Below are 19,876 nucleotides of genomic sequence, written 5' to 3' on the forward strand. Positions count from 1 at the left end.
CTAGATAACCAGAGGGTCTTGGCTGTCCATACCCGCCCGGAGGGGGCCTTTGGTTGTAGCCACCTCTCCATTGTTGCTGTTGTTGAGGAGGCATGGGCCTCCCGTATTGTTGATATGGTGGACCTTGTCCTGGTGGCATTCCTAATACCAGAGGAGATGGGTTAAGATGGAACAAGATGTGAAGGCTTTGCACCAAAAAGTACAGCGTCGAGCTTTATAATACCTGTGGGAGGCATGGGCCGATATGGTCTTTGTGGTGGTGGTGTCTGTTCGTCCATACCTCCTTCCTCTAGTTCTCGCGGTCGCTTCACTAAATAGCAAGGTACCATGTATTAGTGACAGTTGGTCGTTTCAAGGTATGTGGCGAAAAACAACCGATGAGTGGAGATATTAATTGTCAAGGAGCTTACATTGAGGTCTAGGACCAGCGCCAGGAGGCAGAGTAAACAACGGTTGACCAGGTGCAGGCATTCCATTTTGTGTAGGTGGTTGAGGTTGATATTGTGATTGCTGTTGAGGATATCCACCAGGCTGAGCTTGATAATTCGGTCTTGGAGGACGTGGTATGTATCCTCCTTGTTGTGGCTGCTGCGGTAGTGCTGCTTGATATACTTGTGGTGGAATAAAGAGTGGATTGTTCATTATGGGGCGTTGAGGAGGACCACCACTTTGATATGTTGGTATAGATTGTATGGATGATTCGTAGACCTTGATTGAAGGAGAGAATCAGATTCAAGACGATGCGAGAACAAAACCACTCCATCGTCGTATAATGATAACACACCGATATCTTATTTACAGCACCGATTTCATCCCTCAACTGCTTTTGTTTCTGGACATAGAGTCTCCACGTTTGTTCATTGAACCCAAAATTAAAGTAGTCTGATATATCAGCGCCAGGTTTCCTCCAAGGCTTTTCCTCAAGCGATTCCAAGTCTACATCATAAATATCCTTTCCTTCAAATTGGCCTACAGCTTCCAAGTCTACAGCAGGTTTAGCAGCTGTTGCTGTAGCAGTAGCAGATGCAGCTTGAGCATTTCCTTCGCCTATATGTGGTGATTTTGTAAGCAACAACAAAGGGATGATACCTGGAGCTTATGGTCACGATCTGAACATCAGACCAACTGCCAACACGACATACCAGCAGCTTTGACGGCAGAAGGCATTCCTTTAATGTATTGATTTGGTTTTGAAAAGAGGGCACTGGCAGCCGCATTCTTGCTTGGGCCGTCGACGACGAATTGAATGTCATCGTCACTTTCTTCTCCTTCTTCTAGCTCCTCTTCGTTCGGTGTGTTTGGCAATGGCAAGTCATCTCCAGGCTCATATTCTCTAATAAATGACAGTAAAATCCATCTGTAAGGAATAGACTTCGCGTTTGTATAAAATAGCAAAGTTTCTCACTTGGATTCACCTAATTATAAGGGACAAGAGTTAGGAAAGCTGGAAAGAAATGATTTGATTTCGTGATGTTACCATAAAGAGCCTCTTCTTCTTCCTCCATCGTCTCCTAATTACTCAATGCTCGATGATTCCCAGAAAAAATGGTCAAAAGGAGGAGGAAAATCGCGATCACGTAAAAGGCTTCAACACGTCTAATAAACGACCCAATGCGCGTCAAACAAATGATTTTCTTAATGTATTTTCAATCTCGTTATGATGACCTGTAGTCTTATTCCCTGGTTTGGCATCCTCGATTGTGTGCGTCCGAGCCAGATCCAACACTTTCAAGCGACGACTACTTTGAAGGTAAGAACAGTGCCCCGCAATTCAATCTTGTTCGCCTCTAGTACCAAAATAGTTATACCGCTTTTCCGCAGTTTTGCGTTTGTGAGCTTTCGGTGTTTTCGTTTGAAATCAAGATTAAAGAGATACCAACAACAAGGCAAACCAACGAATATGGCTACTGCTGCTGAAGATGCCATCGTATTGGCACAACCATTCACTCTGCCATGTGGAGTTACAGTAAAGAACAGACTGGCCAAAGCTCCCATGGTACCCAACCATTCGAACAAGCTCTGTGACGACAAGTTTGTATGTTTCGAACTGTTCTAACCAGCATGTATTTTAGACTGAGAATTTGGCCGATCCACGTCTCAATTTGCCCGACGAGAACGTCTTTCGAGTTTACAAACGATGGGCGAAAGGAGGATTAGGAATGATCATTACAGGTTCGAAGACGTGGACATCGCGATGAATTGAAATTTGGAATGTCTCCTGACACGCATCGCTCTTGTAGGCAACGTACCAGTCGACCGAAAGCACATGGGTATCTACCACGTCACCAGCTCAATTCCTCCCTTTGGTCAACACGAACGCTCACACCATGTGCACTTTCGTAGAGGCCGCCCGTAACATGGCTCTCGAAGCTCGCGACGAAAAACACCTGGACCTATACAAGCAATACGCAGAAGCCTGCAAACAATACGGCTGTCTGGCAGTAATGCAGATATCTCACGCAGGACGACAAACCCCCAAACCAGTCAACCCGACGCCTCTTGCACCTTCAAACATTAAGCTTTCCGGAGCATTTGGTCAATTTGCTGCTACTCCACGTGCTATGACAACCGAAGACATTTACGAGACTCGAGGCAAATTCATTGTAACTGCTAAATTGGCTCAGAAGGCTGGATTTGATGGTGTTGTATGTACTCTTGGGTTTGAGTTTATGCTGCATTCGCAGTTACCGTTGCTGAGCTCGACTCTGCTTTCGTTTTTTAGCAAATCCATTCTGCACATGGGTACTTGTTGAGTGAATTTATGAACCCTCTGGTCAACGTCGGAAGAACAGACCAATACGGAGGCACCTTGGAAAACCGTATGCGACTGTTAAAGGAAATCGTAGCTGGTATTCGTAACGCTTGTGGATCGAAATTCATAATCAGTGTCAAGGTACCTCGGAAGTTCCACTGACTACTGCAGAGAGCCGATATCATATTTTTGCATATCGGTCTGACGCACTTTTCCAAACAGCTCAACAGCTCTGACTTCCAAGCTGGTGGCGCAACTGAAGACGACAATCTCGCCGTCCTGAAGATGCTTGAAGCTGAAAAGGCAGACTTTGTTGAAGTATCAGGGTGAGTTTATGAATTTGATTCTCACTGGTTATACGAACGTACTGTAACTTTTTTGTTCTCACAGTGGTAGCTACGAAAGTCCAGCAATGATGGGAATCGGAGTGCGAGAATCAACCGTTAAGCGAGAAGCCTACTTCTTGGACTTCGCAGAAAAGGCTCGAAAAGCAACCAAGATCCCGTTAATGGTAACGGGCGGTTTCAGATCTCGATCGGGAATGGCTGGTGGTACGTCTCTTAAACTTTTTAAAGTTAAGCAAAGTAAAACAAAAAAGAGGCTGAAGTGTTTACTTTCTACTAGCATTACGAGCCGGCGCAACTGATTTCATCGGGATTGGACGACCTCTCTGTCTTCACCCAGAAATGCCAAACGCGCTCATCTCCCCAACTGATTCTTCAGACTGGAAGGTGCCTGAGTCTGAAATCGACTGGAGCAAAACTGCAGGCGAATCGTTCTGGCATTCCGGCCAGATTATTCGTATGGCCGCTGGATTAGAGCCTGGTATGTGTGATTTGACAAGCCTTCATGAATGTACATTACTGTATCTCTTGTTTTGTTGGCTGTGGTTCTGATACGGAATTCGCCTCTATCTGACGTATACTTTTATTCTGTGTAGATCCTAAAATGGATACCAAGTTCTACATGAACGTTTGGGCACCTCGTCAATTAATCTTCGAGCCTGCCACTTCATTCCCAACTAACCTTATCTGGTAAGCTTTCTCGCTCGGCGTAAAGTCTCTCCGTTTGAGCACGCTGAAGAGGCAAACGAAGTCAGCTCGATTGTCTCAGATTTCTGTTGGCTGGTTGTTGAACCTTGTTACGAACAACTTACATTAAACTCAATAGGAACCTGATCTGGCCTGTAACGCAAGCGCAAGTCACGTTCCGCACCACATTGGTTGGTGGCATCGTCGCTGCGCTTGTATACCGTCATTACAACCAGTGACTTCCCTCCTGATGCGAGGCTTTTAACACGAACTAAATGCGATGCACATTAATGTGCATTTCCTTAGAGTAGAAAATAGAAATATAAATTCTGTAATGTTTCAACAAACTGTGATCAACAATCCTGGTCAACAATCCAATATTTTGTTTCAATTTTCGTCATCCCCTAGAATTCAACACCAAATGGCATCTATAATAGGGAAGGCTCTGAGACCGAGACGACAGATCGTGTCCAGCACTCGTACAGTTCGTCATTATATCCCTACAATTCCACTTTTCCCCGAAACCAAAAAGCCATTTGACACCTTCCTCAATATTTAGATCCAGCGATCGCTATGGACACTCGAACGCCATTCCGAAGGCCTCCTCGTAGATTTCCACACTCACAAACTCCCCACGCAATCCAGCTTCCACTATAAATGGCTACGAGATACATGTCAGTGCCCTAAATGTGTGCATCCCGATAATCGCCAAAAACTACATTCGTCAGGCGATGTGGGTGCAGCTACGCCATCCAAACTGGAGGTTATGGATGTACATGGTGGTAGAACACTGGTTGTTGATGGTGGTGAGCAACAGATCAGTGTGAAAGACGATGACGCCAAACTCGTTATTACGTGGAATGCAAACTCGTTACGGCAGGATGCTGGTCATGAATCTGTATTCCCGATATCCTTCTTGAGGAAATACAAGGACGCTGTCATTGCAACACCAAAGACACATCCCTTCGCAACACACACATGGACATCCTCACAATACACGAATGCACCAAACACATTTATACCATATACCTCTGTCATGAATACAGATCAAGGACTGTGGCAAGCGCTGGACACGATACGTAAATATGGACTTGTCTTTATCCAGGGTTTGCCAGATCAGGATTTGGCAGTTGAATCGCTGGCTGAAAAGTTTGGATGTATACGACGCACTTTCTATGGCAAGAGTTGGGATGTCAAGAGTATTCCGCAGGCTAGGAATATCGCGTATACGAGTTTGTATTTGGGGCTGCATATGGATTTGTTGTAAGTTGTTTGGCCCTTTTGGCAATATGAGTTTTGCGGCCCTTTTTTTGCTGCCTCTTGCAAACCTTTTTCTGACACATGTCGCTCTCTCTAGATATTTCGAAGCCCCACCGGGCCTCCAATTCCTGCACTGTCTAAAGAACTCTGTTCAGGGAGGCACATCGATCTTTGTCGACGCTTTCAAAGCAGTGCAAGAGTTGAAGGAAACGTCGCCAGACGCATATAATACGTTGGTGAACACTCCTGTTACCTTTCACTACGGTATGCTACGACTTCATAGTGTGGGTTTTTTTGTCATCTACAACAACTTACAAAAATACAAAAACCAACACGGTCAACGTAGATAATGATGGCCACCATCTCGAATACCATCACCCAACAATTTCAATCCCATCAAACCCCAACACCCCAGTAGTAGATCCTCTAACAGTATACTACGCACCACCATTCCAAGGCCCGTTACAAATCCCAGGTGGTTTGGCTGCACAAGCTAAATTCTTTACGGCGTTTAAGGAATTTGAGGATATACTGCAGCGTCCTGATATGGTCTATGAACGACGCCTGGATCCGGGTGATTGTGTTATATTTGGGAATAGGAGGGTGTTGCATGGACGTACCGAATTTGATTCGATGACTGGGGAGAGACATTTGAAGGGGGCTTATGTGGATTGGGATGATTTCAAGGATCGGACTAGAGTTCTGGATAAACTGTTTTCATAGAAAAACTGTAATGTTGATGTGTAAAAAAAGGGCTCTTTAATTTGGTGATAATGATTTTGGTTGAGAATACATTATTTTACACAACCAAAAGCTGATTTTGTCAACGTTTTTATATCATTCGAAGGGACTTGCAAATTCAAACATGAGAGATGGCAATGGACCAATAGGTGGTAGTATTGGTTCTTCGAGCAAAGATAGCACATCTAAATCAGGATCAGCAAAAACGATGAGCTGGATTGATGGATAATTTTGACACCCACAACTACTACTTACCATCATCACGGTCATTTCTGAGACTTGTATAATAAGGCTCTTCAACAAAGTTGAGTTCTCTTGGATCAGACCTGAGCGACTTTTGAATGGCTGGATCAATGTAAACATCATGTCGTGGTTTGGTCAAAAAGTCCAAGTCCAGTTCCAAGTCTGATTCTGGCTGCCAAAATTCCTCTATAGGGGTAGCAGCAATGTGAGCGACAAGGAGTTTTGGGTCAAACCAACTGTTGGGTCGTCAATGCAACAAGCCAAAAAGGAGAAAGCTCGACCAGGGGTATGCAATCAAGCTTACCATATCTGCTGGTTGGTGCCATATACTCAATATCTCTATCTTCAAAGTCCTCTTCCGCCAACTCTGGAGACACTGTTGTTGACCTAGTCTGTGCCTTTGCACGGCTCATCTGTTCTTCTTCTTCTCCCTCGTCTTCATGATTACGGCGTCGTTGTATAGGTGTTTGCATCATGGTAGCATTGTGTTTGGTAGATGATATAATGCCATCAGATGAAGTCTTTTTGCTTCCGGTATATAATAGAGAAGATGATGGCAGTGGTATCTTTTTTGATATGACGGTGTTTTCCTTGTTGTTGTTGGCTTTGTTTGCATTCTTGTGTATAGTGTTTGTATGAGCAGGTGTCTTGTCTCGTAATGGTCTGGTTGTGGGTTGTCGTTCGACAGTGTCTTTACCGGCGACGTCGAATTTGACTCTTCCTTTTGCAGCAGTTGTAGGCTTGTACAGATCAACTGTTTGATGATAAAGTCAGGTAAATACTAGTAACTGTAAATGTGAATAGAATCCAAGATGAAAGTTCCAAACATGTGCGAATGTTTGTTGATGTTGATGGCTCTGATTACAAGGACAATACGCGCCTGATTTGGCAAGTAGACCCGGAGTCTTGAATGCTAGACCTGAGTTGACAATCTGCTGCTTGCCAGGAGTCATTTGGGGGACGAGCTGGTTTTCCTTGTCATGGTCGTGATGGATGAGAAGGCTGCTTTTGCTCATAGTTCTAATAACAAATAAGAGAAAGGTTAGCGGGATCAACTATTTAATAGCAAGGATCTAGTATGTACGTAATGCATCAGCTGGCACATACCTTCCTCTTCACGCAAACTGAGTCGAGTTTTTTGGTTCGTTTGAATTAGATTGTTGACTGAAGGAGAAGGCCAGGACAAGGAGGAGAGCGTGTTATACTTTACAAGGTAGGCGCACGCATACAGTGAGATTTAATGGAATATTTTTGGATGAATTTAACACATCTTCTCTTTAGCTGGATCATGGACAATTTACTACCATCAGACATCTCTACATTGAAGCGGTCCGAACTGCAGAAATGGTGCAAACAATTTGGTTTGAAGGCTACCGGAAAGGTATATTTTACACATGTACTATCGTATTAACACTAGTACTGATCGCTCATATTGTCTCCTATCTACAGAATGCAGAACTGATCGAGAGATTGGAATCGCATCAACCCACAGTCGTCGAGGAAGCAGCACAACAGGATGAACTGGTCGTACCTGCTGCTTCGAGTGCTGATGACACAAATGTAGAACAGTTTCCGCCGGGTGCAGAACCCGTCACATCGCAACCTGAAGAGACTGTGATTCCACAGACTATAGTACATTCAGGACAACAAGTGTCATCAAATGTATCAGAACCCAATGCAGAAGAAGAACAACCAGCTACCGTACAACCAGCTGTAACCTTCCAAGAATCGACAAACCCTATAATCCAATCCAAAGTCATGCAAGAACTCGAGGCCCGTATAACCGAAGTAAAGAAGGATCCACTCAAACAGGATGCTTTATTGAAGAAATCGGCTTCTAATACTCGTAAGAACCCTACACTCGGCAAGAAAAAGAAGGGCAAGAGTGATGTCTTTGCTGCAATCCACGACAAACAGTTTAAAAAGATGGATGGAATCGAGTCTCATTATGCTGTCAAGGCTACTGCGGCTAGTGGTAGTGCTGAAAAGCCTACTAATAGTGGTGCTTCTGCACCACAGACAACAAAGATGGTCATACAATCAGTAGCAGTAAAGAAGGCGGTTGTGACAAAAGTGGCTGCTGCTCCAGCGTCAACTACAGACCGTAAACGAAAGGAGCCTATTGAAGTGAGATACCCGCAGTCTGAGAAGAAGCAGAAGGTCATGCAGCCTAAGACTGAGCAGTCTGCGGCCCGAAAATCGTCTCTGAGGTATCCACTGCTTGAAACCGCTCCTTTGTTAGCTGGCTCGTCCATGCTTACATCAATGCTTAACTCATAGGCTCAACAAGCCTCCTCAATCAGTGGCAAAACCTGTATCTCGATTGCCAGTTGCATTGGGAACGGCAACCAAGCAAATTGTTGGCACCACAACCGGTATGTTGACTGCTTGGCTTTTGTGATTTAGGTCCCTTTGCAAATGCTTACGTTTTCGGCAAATAGGCAAAGCTACGACAACAACTGCGGTAGCGAAAAAACGATTTGATCTGAAAGAATCGCTTCAAAAGCCTTTGACTTGGAAACCCAAGACTGGTCCAGTAAAGTGATATGCTAGTGCTGGTGACTGATGTGCCCGCATACTACCTTTAAGTGGAACATTTTCAAGATTTAGTTTTGTATACAGTCACGTTTTTTCTAATGTTGATATATATTTGGAAGGGGAAACGATGTGTGAAGCATTGTGAGTTCCAGAAGGCATGATTGGCCGAGTGTTAGATATTGCATTGACCAAGCTGTATTTGACGAGGATCATAGCATTCCAAGCCATGTCGACTAGGCTGTCCTTGCCGATGTAATCGCTTTGACCATGTTGCATCGCTATGTAAAACTAGATGTCTGCTGAAAAGAGGCCCTCAAAAAAGCCATAATTAAGGAACAATATGCTCTAACAGAAAACAACCGTACTACATCTCTCAACCGCACTACATTCCAACTCACAACTGATAAATCCGACCAAACTACTTCGTGTAGCTGGCCATCCAAGATAATATTATGTGGAGAGGAAATCAAATCCAAGACTGCTTAGAAGCTTCACATACCTTGGCTGCATCCATGAATAGGCGTGTGTCTTGCAAATCTCATGATAGAATGTTAGCTTCTGGAACGCAAATCTCGAAAGGCAATGTCGTGGCACTCACCCAACTACTCCTTTCAGACTGCAACTTGTAAACACCGAAGAGCCTTTCGAAATCCATAAACGTAGTCTGTTCTGGATAAGTGGCCGAAAAGTGTGCAAATGCATCAAAAATATATCCTACGGAGTGCATCGGTCAGATATTGGCGTATAAAGAATGAAGTGCATAAGATGGTACTCATGGTACGTTTCTCTGTAGACTGCAATCTTGGCACCAAATACATAAAACGCTGGTTGCAACTGGCCGGTCTTGACCAAATGAAGTACAAAGCGAGAAATCATAATACCGGCGATGGCGAAGGAAAGCCTTACCATGCACAAAACATTAGAGTACACCATAACTTGGATTTCAAGTTCATAACATTTGCCTCAACAAAGACCACAGCAACGATTTGTTGAATGCAAAGATACTCACCATCGGCGTTCATCACGAGAGATTGCCAAGGTTTCCGCAGCAGAGTATGGATACTGGGATGCATAGAAATACAAATCACCTAAACTAACGAGCCTATATAGTCAGTTGCATGGTTGCATTTATTTCGCTTGAAGACTAGGGGTACCCATTCCGCAAAAGTCGGTTGCGGGATCAGATCCCTGAAAAGCAATGTCCTGCCTTTGCTTGCTGATACGTCCTATTGAACCCCACCAGATCAGAAAATGTGCATGCAGAAACAGAAACACACATCATTCGATATCTTACTTTGGAGAGAGGTATCAGGCATAAGCGAGGACCATAGCTAAGAAGCGGAAAAAGGGGCAAGTTTAGTAAGGCTACGTGAAATCTGGGTTTGATGACTGATGCAAACCTTACCTCTAAGAGCTGGAGTTCTGATGATGCATCGGAGGCATCGTAAGCCATAGCAGCACGAGCTTCCCATTCGCGTCATAGACTGCACGTGCAAGAAAATTTGTCAAAGACGGACTTCAATAGTGACATGCGGAAGGAGGGAATTTGGATTTAGAGCAAAACAGCATGTGATGACCTTTTGTGAAGGGTGCCTTGTCGGTGTGCCAATTGTATAATTGAATCAAACGAGAGAGTAAAATCGAATCCACAAAACCACACCTACCCGGTCGAGTCAGAAACACCACAAGTGAGCTACTTTTCCATGATACCATTCGAAGCCATGTCCAAATATGTACCACGTTCCAATCCAGCTCGCTCGCTCTACCGTGTGATGTAGTGACCTAGAGTCTCCTTGCATTGCGGAATTGCATTGAATGACAATGCCTTCTACATACTTCTAGCTGTTTAGATTGTCTAATAGCTTTGTCTAGTACATATGATGGTGTTGTGTGAGCACGTCTGATTGATGTTGTTTGAGAAGCAAAGAGGGACTTACCAACAGTGAAAAGGGTTTCAGGAGATTCGACACAGCGAACTGAAGTATTGGAGGTTCGACCAGAGGTTTTGTGAACAGCAGCGTCCAGTATTTTGTAAATCCTACTTCTCTTGGAGAATAATTGACGAAAGAAAGGGTCGATAAGCTTTCATTTGTTGAAAGAGACCAATTCCTAGCAAAAAATGACAGTCGGAGCAAAACATACTTTTGGTGAAGGACGACTGGCGTCCAGGCCGGGCAGTGAGACCACGACTGGGACAAAGTCCCAATGCACTTGAGCAGCTGCTGCAGCGCCTGGGGAGTGGGCCCCTGATAAGAGAGAATGTGTGTTAGGACGATAAGGCATTGGTCGTCACAGTTTTTTGTTTTCAAGACAAAGATTGAAGCTTACCAGGGCTTGCAGAGTGCTTGCAAAGAGATGCAGCAGCGCCCACTGCTCTGCTCCATAACGACAGCGGTTCATTTGGCACAGCAGCAGGAGTAATGACTAAACTCAACTTGCTGTTTGATGTTGACGGTCTAGACAAGAGATACAAGAAGAAGAAGTCAGCAAGATACTCTTATGGACGTTTTAACGAATTGTACAAGTGAAATGTATAGTAGGCGTCGCGACTTACATGGTCATCTTAGTCTCCAACTTGTTTGGCGAACGTTTCCACCACGACCAGCAGCTGGAAGACATAATGACAGTAGAAAGACTAAATTCAATGTGATTATTTATAGTATGGCTAGTCTCTTTTGAAGCTCAACTACTTTAAATGCTTGCAAGCTCCGAAAACTTTGGAGTGAATGAAAAGATCATGGAGTACTAATAATTCTCGAATGATCGATGTACTGCAACGTGTGCAAGTGTCTATACAATGATCATTATCATTATCATTATTACGACACTCCACGTTCAGTTGCAGATTGTCTTGCTCGCAACACATGTGATCGATGTGTGAGGTCCATCAGCACGTTGACAGAGGCACCACTTCTTCCTGACGATGACTGTAAAGAGATACGAAGAGATCTGAGTCTCATCATGACAATGTATAGTGTACGATGAAGAAATAAATGTCTTCAGCGCACCACTAGCACATGTGAACAATGGATTAGCAGCTTGTCACCAAATGCACCATCATACCCCCAGATCCAAGCAAGCACAGTAGGATAGGATCTTTCAGACGGAGTAAACGCTAGTTCTATTATCAGCTCTGCAGCGGTTGAGTGTCTTGTCATGTTTCACGAATTGGCAGATGTTGGTCGTCAAGTTGATCAGATCGTTCAAAAGCAGATCTTACATTGGAAAGCAAATGTCTCTGAATCAAAACAATTTTTCATGCTCTAGCCAAATAGCGACAATACTTTGCATGGCTCTATTCGATGACTCGCTCTACAAGAGGCGATTGATAGTTTTTGGCGACAAAATCAATTCAATACGATATCAGTGATTTAAAATGTATACTTGGCTTGCCTTCACAAATTTAAATAAACGCATTCTCCACGCCGGCGTAGTTTTCACCAATATGCCAACTTTTTTTTTCACCTTCAAAACTCAGCAGACAAGATGGCCGGTTTATCAACAGTCAACATGGAGCCAGAAGTCAAGAAGGTGTCCAAGAAGCTAAAAAAGAAGCTGATAGCTTCAGAACAATCGGAGCAGAATCAACCTCAGTCGCTGCTAAAAGCTCCCAAAAAGGTTGCCCAGAATCAGTTAAACTTCAAAAGAGTAGGAGGAGGCTCATTAGGAAGACATCCTGTGGTCTTTTCAGCTGATGCCATGTAAATTAGACTCATTTCTTCTCTCATCCGTGACCGATCACTGACCTATTATCCTCACATTCCATAGCCATTTTATGTTTTCAAACTCCAACTCCATTCATGTCTATCACACGGCCACCAGCATGCATGTCCGCATTATAGATCCCATTGTGACTGAAGAAGAAAGAGAAATCTTTCATATTACTGCCCTGGCTACACATCCGGAGCGTCATACTCTAGTGAGTGTGTTTTGACCAAGAAGGTTGCCAGTAGGAAATGCTCAAACCTTATTTGATTAGATCTACTCGGCTACTTCTGATGGACGTATTGAACTGTGGGATTTCACTACCGGAGAGCTGCGAGATGTAAGTAGGACAGCTTCCAAGCTGTATACTAGGACTGAGTATCGTTTTGTCCCATACTCACACGTAAGAACCGTATCAAACCTAGACATGGAAAGTGGCTCCAAAGATTAGGGCCATGAAACTACACGCAAACACAGCATACGTAATCACTTCACGTCTCCCGCTACCTAACTCTAAAGAGGAGCGGTCCAAACCATCAAACTATTTATTACGAGTCGGATTAAACGAAAGCAAGAAGTTTGCTGGATATGAGAAATTGGCTTCTGTAGACAATGAATTTTCAGGATTGGACGTTTCGCAAGACGGCAAATATGTGGTGGTTGGTGCTAGAAGCTACTTCAAAGTTGTCCATACCGCCAGTAAACGAGTTGACAAGTACGACATCTGTAATTCATGAATGATTGTTTTTGGTCCATATGCTGAACATAGCTGTCTTCAGACATAGGGTAAACGAATCAACCATGACATGTTTAGCTATACATCCGACTGAACCTCTAGTTGCGATTGGTGACGCGCTTGGTAGAATCACATTATGGTATGCGTGAGGCGTCTTTATGCGTTTTTTGCTGCCTTGAGCTTACCTTCAGTTCCGTTCCAAGGTATTGTTTATATGATGAGGAACGAGCACCAACAGTTTCAGCTCTACATTGGCACGCTCATGCTGTTCAGACTATTGCTTTCGCTCAAGATGGTATGCTATAAGTCTCAACCCCATTCCACCTCAAGGAATTCTACTCAGTCATCTCTACTATTAGGTGTCACCATGTTGTCAGGAGGAGAAGAAGCCGTCCTCGTGATATGGCAACTGCCAACGCGACAAGCTACATATATACCACGTCTCGGATCTCCAATATTCAGAATATCAGTTAGTCCTGACAATATGTCGTATGCATTATGTCAATTTGGGAATATGGTCAGGATTGTATCAGCTGTTGATCAAAGGACTCAACAAGCTGTCTCGGGATTGCGAATTGGTGGGTAGTGCTTAGGCATAGCAGAATGTGTAGTTTTTTTTTTTAACTCGTACCGTCCGAATGCTACTTTCAGGGAGAATACGCTCTGATTCTCAACTGAGTACTGGATTGGTTCTTGAACCGAGAAACAAGTTGATTGCATTGAATGGATTGCCTGGAAGTTTGCAATTCTTGAACTCAAAGACACTTGAGCATGTCATGGAGGTACGACAATAATCGTTTAGAGCGCTCTTCGCCTTGATTAATTTTTCCCCCTCACCACCTACAATAGCTTGAAGTAACGCCTGGAAATCGAGTATCACGTATGGATAAAAATGAGATTATTCGTGCACATGTAATATATGTGGCATTCTCTGGTGACGGAGAGTGGATGACCACAGTATGTGCTGTCGACTGGCATCAAGATATTTAAGTGAATCATGGTTGCTAACGTACATTTGATTGCTATGTAGGTTGAGTCTCGAGAGTCAGGTCCTAATGAGCAACAATTAAAGTTTTGGAGATATGATGCTGCAACTCAAGGGTAAGCCACAACGGTTTTGCCCTAGATCAACAACAATACAACTTTTTTGCCCTTTAAGGTACTCTGTAAATACCAGAGTAGATAAACCTCATGATGGAAACATCATGTCCTTAAGAATGAATACGAATTCGGATACTGCACCTACCTGTATTACAACAGGTGATGACAACAAGTTTAGATTATGGGGTGCTGCAGTGTCTTCGGAAGAGAATGATGGTAGGAACGTTGTCAACGCTCATGTCGCATGACTCAAACGCTAAGTCCTTTTTTGTCATCTAGTTCGATGGGCATGCAAATTTGTTGGAATGTACAAGTCTGAAAAGCCAACGGACGCTGTGATATCTTCTGATGGATCATTGCTTGCTGTTGCCGAGAAGCATGTAAGAGCGATACCAAGACTGGGCGACACCCATATTGCGCCCATATTGCAGACGACGCTTCACTTGCCCAGGCAGAATACATAAACAAATTTGCTTTTTTTCGCTAGGTTGTAACATTATGGGATGCAAACAGTTTCACATTACAAGGCGTCTTAACATTCCCGACATTTAAAAGTGTGGTGTCCAAGATTGCATTTGCTGCTAGCAGTCATTACTTGTATGCTGCAACCAGGACGCATTTGCTTGTATGGAATCTGTTGACATGTACTGGTGAGTTTAACTCTCAAACAGAGTCTTTTCAGTCGTCGATGTGTGGTTTTTCTCTGATACAACAGAATCTTTTGCTTTTATAGTTTGGTGGAGTGTACCAATGAGAGTGTCTCAGTTTGTAGCTGATCCCGAAAGCTCTCGATTGGTAGTAAGCGCTGAAGATATAACTACAGAGGGTCGACATTTAAGTAAGCTCAAGTCAATAAAGTTGGAAGCAAACCGTTTCTGTTGCTGAATCCCTTTTTGTTGCCTCAGCATCACGTCTTCACATCTTCCAACCTGAGTCACCCATACCTATCGCATCTCACGACATGAAGTCACAATGTGTTGGAGCCACATTCCTTCCTAATTCAACAAATGTGCTTATTATGGACTGGCAATGTGCACTATATCTTTGGGGAAACACAGAGTCGAATTCCAGAACCCTTCAGGTATATGAGAGTCTTTACAAGATTTTTTGCGCTTTGATCACAGCAAACTCAGGCAGTGGTAACCTTCTTTAGAGCATACCAAAGCAAACTTCACTCCTAAACAATATGTTTGGCGAGTCTCCTGAAGCAACCACAGCTGCATCAACAACAACATCTAGTGTCGTAGTATCAGCTATACCGCCGCTGGCCTTCTTGACTGATACCGCATCGCATCTATTGCCTCGGCCAACTAGTATGATGGCGAGTTTGATGGATTTGCTGTTGCAACCGTCGAGAACCAAGAGTAGTAGTAGCATAGAAGCATCGGTGGAAGAGAATGACACGTCGGCAAAGATGGACGTTGACGATAATGACGCACTCTCAACGGAGAAAGTACCAGACATGCGCTTTTTGAGTGAGACATTCAAAAAGATTGTGTCCTTGTAGAATAACGCAGTAACCCACTTTCCTTAGAATTTAATATAACTTCTTTTATTGTTTTCAGTATGTAATATACATGATTTCACGCGATCAACGCCTTTTCTGAACTTCGCACTTGCACTTTCGACATTAAGTGCTGGAAGCTGGCAGTCATCACAATCACCAAGCGAGCTCTAGTACGATCGTGTGCATCACACTATATTCGATACACTCGAATTCATCATCATCAGCTCAGTCGCTGTTCGCTGTCATCTTTTGTCGTGACTCCTCAACATTATCGCCAAAGTCAGTTTCAAGCGCATTTTTCATCGAAATCAGCTGTAAATTCTACTGAAATGGAAGCAGATGGACCATCAAAGGATGTCGTGTTAGGGTAAATCAAACGCACATATGGAGCAATTTGTCAACATTGTTTTTGGTGATGAACTTTTGACACATCCAAACATATCTTTGATTGTAGAGAGGACGGCAAACCATTATCGAAAGCTGCCATCAAGAAACTAGAAAAGGAGAAAGAAAAGGCTGAAAAAGCGCGTGAACGTGAAGCTAAACTGGTATGTGAATTCGTGTCAACCGTTGCAGGCCAAAAAAAGGCTTGAAACTCCCTATACGCATCTCACCAAGAACATCATCCTCAACTCAAATTTCGATTCTTTGCAAAATCTTAGGCTGCTGAAAAGGCAGCCAAAGAAGCTGCTGAAGTTGATGTATCTCCTGACAAGTATGGCAAATTGCCATTGAATCAGTCACAAGAACGAACAAGTATGTAAACGAGCTATATAACGATTTTTCTAGCATGTCGACAGTCTGAGGCAGGCCTGTCTTACAAATTTCCTGTCTTAGAGCAACCAAGGAAACGCATTGAAGAACTATCAGCAGCAAATGCCAATGAAGAGATTCTCATGAGTGCTAGAATTCAAAGCACACGTCCGACAGGCAAGCGATCGTTGTGAAAAGAGTTCATAGTGGTATAATGCATAACTCAGGGGTTTCTTTCGGTTGTTTAGGAGCCAAGCTTGGATTCTTTGTACTACGACAACGAGCAGGCACAGTTCAGGCAGTGCTGAATGCTGATGGTGTCAGTGTCAGCAAGGCCATGTTGAGATTTGCTCTGTCGTAAGTTTCAACACGACCTACTGGCCACCCAACTCTAGTAACTTTTTCTGTTTTGTTGTTTTAATAGTATACCATCAGAGTCACTGGTGCTCATTAGAGCTAAAGTTACTGTCCCACCTGACCCTATCAAGAGCTGTACTGTTCGTGATGTCGAGCTTAAACTTGTTTCGGTAAGATTGAAGACCAAAAAACAACACATTATGGTCAGCGCGTAATCCTTGACTACATTTCACATCCTCTTCAGATCCATACCATCAGTGAATCAGTACCAAGATTACCTTTCACATTGGAAAGTGCCAGTATGAAGGGAAATGATGAAGATGTAAGAAATTGAACTAGTCGTATCACGATGAAGAACCTGAACTCATTATCATCGTGATTGATTAGGAAAACGACAAAGAGAATCCCTTGCCACGACTATCTGTCCGATTGGATAATCGTGTGATTGATTTGAGAGTAAGCCAGACGTGTGATTTTAGCACATCTTGCAGTCAGACATTTTTTGGTCGTCGTGCTTGGTTCCTTTTCATTCAAAAAAGTTGCTCAATCTTTCTCATCTGTTAGACCATCACAAATCAAGCCATATTTAGGTTACAAGGTGCAATCAGCAAACTCTTTAGAGAGTTCTTGGATTCTCGTGACTTTGTCGAGATCCATACACCAAAAATGATGGGTGCAGCAAGTGAAGGCGGTGCCAACGTCTTCAAAATCAACTACTTCAAAAGTCTGCATTCTTCGTTTCGTCTTCTCTTCCTTTTGTCAGGGTCTCACCGATTGTCATATAGCATCTGCCTACTTGGCACAATCACCTCAACTACACAAGCAAATGAGTGTTGTTGCTGGCTTTGAGCGTGTGTATGAGATTGCACCAGGTACGACTCCTGTTTTGTCGTCGACCAACGAGTACCCTCTACGTTTTTTGTCCACTCTCAAACACCGCTAACTCGTTAAAATAATAGTATTTCGAGCTGAAAACTCCTTCACACATCGTCATATGACTGAATTCATCGGACTCGATTTGGAAATGGCATTTGAAGAACATTATCACGAGGTAAAAGAGATGAACCAACCAGTAGCAAAAGAGGAACTGTTGCATCGAGGATTATGAGTCTGATCATCTTATCCACAGGTTCTGGAACTTCTTGGTGACCTATTTGTGTACATATTTGACGGACTCAAAAAACGATATGGAGATCATTTGGATACTGTTGGTCGACAATATCCGTTTGAAGAGTTTCAGTATCTACGCAAGACATTGATACTCCAGTTCAAAGACGGTGTCGCAATGCTCAAAGCTGCTGGTATAGAGATGGGGGAATTTGAAGATTTGACGTGAGTGAGATGTGCTTACTGCTACAGAGGCCAAAAACGACAAACCTGCTGGAACTCAGCCGGAACTCTGCTTTTAAACCAAAACGTTCATCTACCTATAGTACTGCCAACGAACGGACTTTGGGCAAACTAGTCAAAGAAAAATATGAAACTGATTTCTACATTTTGGACAAGTTCCCGTTGGCAGTGAGACCGTTCTACACCATGCCTGACCCAAAGAACGCTGTAAGTTCTCTTCGACAGTAATTCCCAGGGGTCTCTTTCTTTACGTCACTGTTCTAACGTAACATTTGCCTAAAGGGGTACTCGAATTCATATGATTTCTTTATCCGTGGTGAAGAAATCATGTCTGGAGCACAACGAGTCCACGATGCCGCATTCTTGGAACAAAGAGCTCGTGAACATGGAGTAGAAATCAGTACCATACAACCATATATCGATGCATTCAAGTATGGTGCTCCTCCACATGCTGGTGGCGGTATCGGTGAGTTTGTTGCTCGTCGATTCTTCTCGTTATGATAATCACTAACGGTCATGTTTTTTTCAAGGTCTTGAACGTGTTGTCATGTTATATCTGAACCTTGGAAACATTCGAAAGGTATACATGGCACGCTGTTGTTGAGTAATTCTGACTGCTTTTGTCCCATAATTAGACCTCATTGTTCCCGCGTGATCCGGTTCGCCTTGCTGTGAGTAATCTACACGCTAACACTGTTTCCTTCCGGCGTTTTTTATTGTTGTTGACCACCTCTCCTTCTATAGCCTTGAAAACGTTGCAAAGACATCTATTTGTATTCTCTCTCATCAGAGTGTAGTGCACTAGAAAAAACTCAAATAGAATCATTCAGTCTTCGCTGGAATTGTCCTTCAATCTCGCTGGTTTCCTTTGAGGTGTTTCGACAAGCCCATTCTGTACCAGTTGACATCATTGCTCATCTTTCATCAGCCATCAGCTCTACTGAAATGGAAGGAGACGGTCCATCGAAAATCGAGAATTAGGGCTCCAAGGCTGTGCAGCCAATCTCCTTTTGTGAGTGGTACACTTCTAAACACATTTTAAATGTAGATACGAAAATCATTCCATAATGCTTCTTGGAAACGCATCGACCAACCGCTCACGCTTTTCTCATTTTTGGCAATTTGCTGACTTGACAAGGAAAGGCCTTGAAGATTTGTTCACTGTTAATGCCAATGAAGAAGTTGTCAGGAGCTGCTACTGGTCAAAGTATACTCTGAACTGGTATCAAAGTGGCATTACAAAAAGAGACTTCTCTATTAAGAGGATACACAACTCATGTCTGCATCGCGGATTGTAGACGCTAAGCTCATTTTGTTCGGGAAATAGTCCACGCAGTTTTGAATGCTGCTATGTCAATCACTGTTCTCTCGTAAGTGTGGATTACGAGGTCTCGCAAGCCAAGGCTGAGGTTTCTCTTTTGCTTGCTATTTGTTAAAAATACTCAGTCAGAGTCTCTGAAAGTCGTATTGCTTCCGGCATTTGAGCTCGAAGCCCTTGCTGTATGTTTTGGTGGTGGGTCCGAGATCAATATTACGCAAAAAAAGATCCGGTTTGGAATTGGTATTGTCACTCAAACTAATCATTTCAGATGATGCATCAGACTGTATCTCATTGAATCAACACCACGATCACACAGCAGTGCTACTTTGGAGGGAAGAGATGATGATGTAAGGGAAATAAGCACACTCTGTCTTGACGAAACTCTGATGAACATTTTTGACAATTAGGAACACGATAACGAGAGCCTTGGACCACAGTTATCTGCTTGGTTGGACAATGTGATTATTGATTTGAGATCGTG

The 19,876-nt window shown here is 43.4% G+C and overlaps 4 protein-coding genes across 4 annotated transcripts; 3 read left to right on the forward strand and 1 right to left on the reverse strand.

The window, feature by feature from the left end:
• Window positions 1-1,900: 1,900 nt before the first annotated feature.
• Window positions 1,901-5,766, forward strand: SmJEL517_g01655 (uncharacterized protein; the record flags this gene model as incomplete). The annotated part of the gene is made up of 14 exons (XM_031167583.1): window positions 1,901-1,996; window positions 2,073-2,172; window positions 2,241-2,270; window positions 2,344-2,645; window positions 2,723-2,893; window positions 2,975-3,078; window positions 3,143-3,303; window positions 3,377-3,577; window positions 3,693-3,786; window positions 3,923-4,018; window positions 4,090-4,267; window positions 4,343-5,046; window positions 5,141-5,307; window positions 5,390-5,766. 14 exons carry the CDS (start codon window positions 1,901-1,903, stop codon window positions 5,764-5,766), a joined length of 2,781 nt encoding a protein of 926 aa, XP_031026474.1.
• Window positions 5,767-5,880: 114 nt separating this feature from the next.
• On the reverse strand, window positions 5,881-7,043 carry SmJEL517_g01656 (uncharacterized protein; the record flags this gene model as incomplete). The annotated part of the gene is made up of 4 exons (XM_031167584.1): window positions 5,881-5,969; window positions 6,040-6,213; window positions 6,332-6,781; window positions 6,893-7,043. 4 exons carry the CDS (start codon window positions 7,041-7,043, stop codon window positions 5,881-5,883), a joined length of 864 nt encoding a protein of 287 aa, XP_031026477.1.
• Window positions 7,044-12,051: 5,008 nt separating this feature from the next.
• On the forward strand, window positions 12,052-15,614 carry SmJEL517_g01657 (uncharacterized protein; the record flags this gene model as incomplete). The annotated part of the gene is made up of 16 exons (XM_031167585.1): window positions 12,052-12,266; window positions 12,334-12,484; window positions 12,545-12,610; window positions 12,696-12,985; window positions 13,056-13,145; window positions 13,210-13,301; window positions 13,366-13,584; window positions 13,658-13,788; window positions 13,856-13,963; window positions 14,037-14,107; window positions 14,166-14,323; window positions 14,387-14,487; window positions 14,595-14,757; window positions 14,841-14,945; window positions 15,013-15,188; window positions 15,261-15,614. 16 exons carry the CDS (start codon window positions 12,052-12,054, stop codon window positions 15,612-15,614), a joined length of 2,490 nt encoding a protein of 829 aa, XP_031026476.1.
• A 329-nt stretch (window positions 15,615-15,943) lies between these two features.
• SmJEL517_g01658 (uncharacterized protein) lies at window positions 15,944-18,824 on the forward strand (the record flags this gene model as incomplete). Its single annotated transcript, XM_031167586.1, has 17 exons — window positions 15,944-15,981; window positions 16,069-16,162; window positions 16,277-16,370; window positions 16,452-16,514; window positions 16,616-16,724; window positions 16,792-16,894; window positions 16,969-17,046; window positions 17,112-17,180; window positions 17,289-17,448; window positions 17,510-17,596; window positions 17,684-17,775; window positions 17,854-18,056; window positions 18,158-18,281; window positions 18,357-18,540; window positions 18,605-18,654; window positions 18,710-18,745; window positions 18,819-18,824. The coding sequence occupies 17 exons, from the start codon at window positions 15,944-15,946 to the stop codon at window positions 18,822-18,824; spliced, it is 1,590 nt and encodes a 529-aa protein (XP_031026479.1).
• Window positions 18,825-19,876: the final 1,052 nt, after the last annotated feature.

This window comes from Synchytrium microbalum (assembly GCF_006535985.1).
Source record: "Synchytrium microbalum strain JEL517 chromosome Unknown SmJEL517_scf0005, whole genome shotgun sequence".
NCBI lineage: Eukaryota > Fungi > Chytridiomycota > Chytridiomycetes > Synchytriales > Synchytriaceae > Synchytrium > Synchytrium microbalum.